This window comes from Populus euphratica, unplaced genomic scaffold (assembly GCF_000495115.2).
Source record: "Populus euphratica unplaced genomic scaffold, PopEup_1.0 scaffold1302.1, whole genome shotgun sequence".
NCBI lineage: Eukaryota > Viridiplantae > Streptophyta > Magnoliopsida > Malpighiales > Salicaceae > Populus > Populus euphratica.
In genome coordinates this window covers 39533-44783 of record NW_011501156.1, presented here as the reverse complement: position 1 = coordinate 44783, position 5251 = coordinate 39533, and the positions used below count along the sequence as shown (strand labels likewise).

Here is a 5251-nt window from a genome sequence, read left to right as displayed (position 1 = left end):
TATTATCATAACTTAATTTTAAAATTAAGATTAATAATTAGCTAATAACATGTTGATGTTGGACCTGGACCCTATATATACAAAGGGGCCAGTTTTACTCTAATCATTCAACGGACGTGGCAAGATCACAGCCATTGAGTGAGCTGACTGAAAACAAATCAATGGTCAAAACCACTCCTTCCACCCCCAGTCTCATTGATAGAAGAAAACTTGAGAAGAAGAAAAAATAAAAAGAAAAAGGAAAGGAAAGACAGATAACGGAACTCTCCTCCTCGTTCACAAACGAATAATGAAGAACTCTGCTTCTCTTAGCAGGTAAACGGTGCTATCTTCTTCATTCAATAAAAATTTACTCACATTATCATTCCTATATTATTATTATTATTAGTTCTTAAGTTTGAATTTCAAAGTATTCTACTTCTTATGCTCTCTCCAATTCATCAGCTGATTTTGTGAATTGCTGCAGTGCGTGCAGTTGCTTAACATGGAGAACCTCTTCAATCGTGCCCGTACAGCTAGGGTTTAATCACTCTACAAAATATAAATCTTCTCCCCGAAGATTCCACATCGCCTGCTCATCCTCCGCCTCTTCTTCTGGTATTTGACTGTATCATTTCTCTCTGCAATTTTCAAGCTCTTAAATACACTGCGAGTTTACTCAAATCAGCTCCTTTTTTTGAATCTTGATTGTTTTTTTTAGCGGGAATCCAGTTCATCAACAATTTTGGTTAGGATAGTTAAAGCAAAATCTGAATTACTTAAAATCAATGCATTTCCAATGTGGAATTTATTTTTAAAATTTAAGCCTCGTATAGTAATAATTATAGAAAATGCTTAAACTATAATGAGAAATTGTTAACAACAAATTATTACATTTAAGTGCTCCATTTTTATTCCTGACCTAAAATTTTATTATCATTTTTTTAAAATAACGTTGTCATTTGATTCATATCAGATCCATTGTTGGTAAAGGCTGCGAAAGGAGAACCAGTAAGTAGGCCGCCAGCATGGATGATGCGTCAAGCAGGAAGGTATATGGCTGTTTACAGAAAGCTTGCAGAGAAATATCCATCCTTTAGAGAGAGGTCAGAAACGACAGATCTCATTGTGGAAATTTCTTTGCAGCCTTGGGAAGCTTTTCATCCTGATGGTGTTATTATTTTCTCCGACATACTTACACCTCTACCTGCATTTGGTGTGCCGTTTGACATAGAAGAGGTGAGGGGTCCTGTTATTCAGTCTCCAATTCGTTCTGAAGAAGGTTTGAAGGCTTTGCATCCGATTGAATTAGAGAAACTTCAGTTTGTGGGAGATTCGCTTAGGATATTGCGCAATGAGGTAATTCCTTCCTTTTAAATATCTATGTATTAGGATATTGCGCAATGAGGTAATTCCTTTTAAATATCTATGTCTCAGGTCAAAAATCTCAGATCAGTGTTGTTGTTGTTATTATAATTATTATTATTATACTTCTGGGGAAAAATAGATTGTATCAACTTGCTTTTCTGAATCAATATCTTAATGTCTTATGCAGGTTGAGGGGCGTGCTGCAGTTTTGGGTTTTGTAGGAGCACCTTGGACAATAGCTACCTATATAGTGGAAGGGGGTACAACTCGTACATATACAAACATAAAGAGCATGTGCCATACAGCACCACAAGTGTTAAGGGCTCTCCTCTCACATCTGTCAAAGGCGATATCTGACTACATTGTTTTTCAAGTTGAGTCTGGGGCTCATTGCATACAAATATTTGACTCGTGGGGTGGACAGCTACCTCCTGACATGTGGGATCGTTGGTCAAAGCCATATATTGAAGAGGTCAGTTGGATCTGATTCTATTAATTTGGTTGAGATTATCTTTTACCTTTATCCTGACTAGTTATGAATTACAGTCTGTTTTACCCCATACATTAACACTATATAGGACAACTTGGCTTCTAAATTGACAAAATATAGTGCAGCAATCTCAAAATTATTTCAGTACTGCCTTGCCCTTTTGGTTTTGACAGAAAAACTGCTATACATGTTATATATTTATAGTTATATGCATTATGCATGTATAGAAATGTCTTCTGCATTGTTTTGAGTCTTTTGACTAACTAGCCTTTCTGAAATTGCAGATAGTCAGTGCAGTCAGGAATAAATGCCCTGAAACGCCATTGGTTCTTTACATCAATGGAAATGGTGGCCTTCTAGAGCGTATGAAGGGAACTGGAGTTGATGTGATTGGGCTGGACTGGACTGTGGATTTGGCAGATGGAAGGAAGCGTTTGGGGAGTGGGATCAGTGTACAAGGAAATATGGACCCTGCTTACTTATTTTCACCACTTCCGGCCTTGACTGATGAAATTCAAAGGTTTGTGGGATGATTTAAGAAAATATCTGATACTCATTCTCTCCAATTCATACTTTACTGTTGCACCCATACTTGGAGTTACAATATTCATGAGCCAAGACATGCTTGCTTGTTGTCTGTAGCCTAACATCATATTGATTGAACCTTCACGACTACTCAATTACTTTAGATTGAGTCTTGGCTTTCAGTTCATGGAATCTTGTCTTGAGGGAATTTGTTGTTCCTTGAATTCAATTTATAGAAAGTTATCCTCTAGTTAATATACTTACTGACATTTAATTGGATTTGTAATTATGGATTACTTGAACTAGCTTCTTTACAAATTGGTTGCATGCAAGTGTGTCAGGAACAGTGCAATCGATGATTGCTAACTCAAGAATAAGGTGTTCTATTACTTCCAAACCATGCTTGAGATATCTGTCCAGGCACTATGATCATATATCTCAGACTGGTATATGATGTAAGAGAAAACATTGGATAAAATAGGACAACCATTTTATGTTCATAAACTGCATTGGCTCATGGATCTTGCATTTTGTTGTGCTTAACTAAAACTAAAGATGAGTTTCAAAATTCTTAATTGGATTTCATTTATTTGTTTTACCTTTTTCAGAGTTGTGAGATGTGCTGGGCCGAGGGGACATATTCTTAATCTTGGGCATGGTGTTCTTGTTGGTACACCAGAAGAAGCTGTTGCACACTTTTTTGAAGTTGCTAGAAGCTTGAAGTTTACTACACCTCAAGGTCATGTGGTGGAAGAACCAAAATTGGTAGTTTAAGGAGTGGCGTCAGCAATTTTGTTTTATAAATTGGTTGTTCATTTTGAGTAAACACCTTTCCTGCATTTTTTCCATTTAATCTCATCTTAGCCTGTAATTGACTCAGGTGCTGATTAGAGTCGTGAGGCTTTGTACATGTTTGTACTAGAGCTAACTAGTAATGTTCAATTTATCTGTAATTAATAAATTCAAGATGGTTCAATAAATCTCTTCTTATTGATTCTTGATTAGATCTGCTTACTGAATTCTAGAGATACATAGTGTGGGTGATGGCTTGATAGATAGGTATCTGAGAAGACAATTAATTTTGTCTTATATATTTGCTTTGCCTTGGTGCACGTATGGGCATCCAATCATCTATTTTGTAAGATAAATAGGACACCATTATTAAAGAATCTCCATGGGTGATAGATAACCTGCCTAATCCATTCAATGGTCACTTGAACATAGAAAGTTGATAATTATTGAATAGATGTGATTTTAGGTTTCAGGTGCAAATTAATAATATCATTGTTGTTAAAATATTATTTTGTTGAAGTAGATGATAGGTCCTGCTACTCTGGCACATTTTCTTGATATCTCAAATAGAGATGCATTTGTCCGCTGATAGAAAGAGAGAGGAGCATGGTGAGATCAGATGCATGGGAGCAATACTTAGCGATGCCTTCTGATGGGACTTCCTCGTCCGATAACCTATGCTGTGCATCCTTTTCTGTTATTGCTCCTTTTGTTTCATCGTAATGAGATATAGTCTCGAGAGCCTGTTTTACAATTGGGGGTCCTTCAATCTCTGTGTGCATGGATCATGGGATAGTCAAGGCACCAGCCCTTTTCCCCCTTCTAAAATCTTACTTCAAAGCTTTTGAATTTGTCGTTCTTCCTTCATCCAGTCTCTAGTTTTCATGTTTTCCTACCCTGATAATTTCTGAATTTTTATTTTTACAAGAGTGATGATCTGGGTTCCATGGTTCTGTAACATATGTAGTGGACCAACTCTGATAATGGTTTTTATGGCACAAATGGATGAGAATCCTATCTGAACTGTGGAACAGGTATAACTTCAGTTCTGCTGATGCATATACATGTATAGATTTTTTTCAAGTAAGTGCCAAGTGTATACATTAGATAAGATCAGTTCATATTTCCTATAAATGTTTTTCATGGTAGAAACTTTGGACTAGGAGCCTCTGTTTGATGATTTTTATACATCTATTTTAGAGTGCTCTATTGTGTCACTCCAAAGTCAAATTCCTTGCGTTTGAGAATGATGTATTTGTGTAGTGGTTATTATTCTGGCAATTATGTTTTGAAGAATTACATTTGGGACCTTACTTCGAGTTTTGGAGACTGTCAAAACTTTGGAAATGAGAACCAGATTGTTAAGTGTATGCTGTAGTTGTCTGTCAATCATGGCTTTCATTATGCTTCGATTTCATGATGACATTGTTCTAAAATGTGTCTGCACGTTATTTGTGCAATTTATTCCCGAGGATCAGATCATCAAGTATCTGCGCTTCCATTTTTTATTTTAAATGTTTCATTTACATGCATTTTGAAGTTTCTACCCCCTTTTAATTTTTAGGAGGCGAGCTGAGGAGAGCAGGGGGTGTTTGCTTGATAGTCACTTTATATACTAATTTGTATTCAGTGAATTTTGCTCCTAGTTAATTTGACTTTCAACAGAATATGGGAAGATGTCTTGCTAGCTGTAGCTAAACATGGAAAATAACGAAAAATACATCCTCCTTGTTTTGCTTAATAAGTGATGATTTTTAACTTCAAACATGATTTTTAACTCCAATTTCTCGAGATCCTATCCTAATTTTGAGTGTATGTATAGACTCCAGTTCTGATGGAACTTGCTTCTCTCTTAAGGCAGAGTTCTATAATTTGTACTATCAATTATTATGTCTTAAACTCTTGTGTTAATCCCAGATCTTTGAAAACTGAGTCAAATTAGGGGTGGTCTTCTAATAGTGCCTGTATGATGAGATATATGTTAGTTTTCTGGTAGCATCTATCAGATTATGTCCATCACTTTGATTTTGATAAAAATAACTATAGTCCATTCAAGTAATCAATCTATCCTTCAGCGACATTTGATTTATCCTTGCA

At 36.0% G+C, this 5251-nt stretch overlaps 1 protein-coding gene across 1 annotated transcript; it reads left to right on the top strand.

Annotated features, from left to right (window-relative positions):
• Window positions 1-187: 187 nt before the first annotated feature.
• On the top strand, window positions 188-3366 carry LOC105117340 (uroporphyrinogen decarboxylase 1, chloroplastic-like). Its single transcript, XM_011014960.1, has 6 exons — window positions 188-315; window positions 467-597; window positions 956-1338; window positions 1535-1819; window positions 2122-2357; window positions 2971-3366. The coding sequence occupies exons 1-6, from the start codon at window positions 290-292 to the stop codon at window positions 3134-3136; spliced, it is 1227 nt and encodes a 408-aa protein (XP_011013262.1). The 5' UTR covers window positions 188-289; the 3' UTR covers window positions 3137-3366.
• Window positions 3367-5251: the final 1885 nt, after the last annotated feature.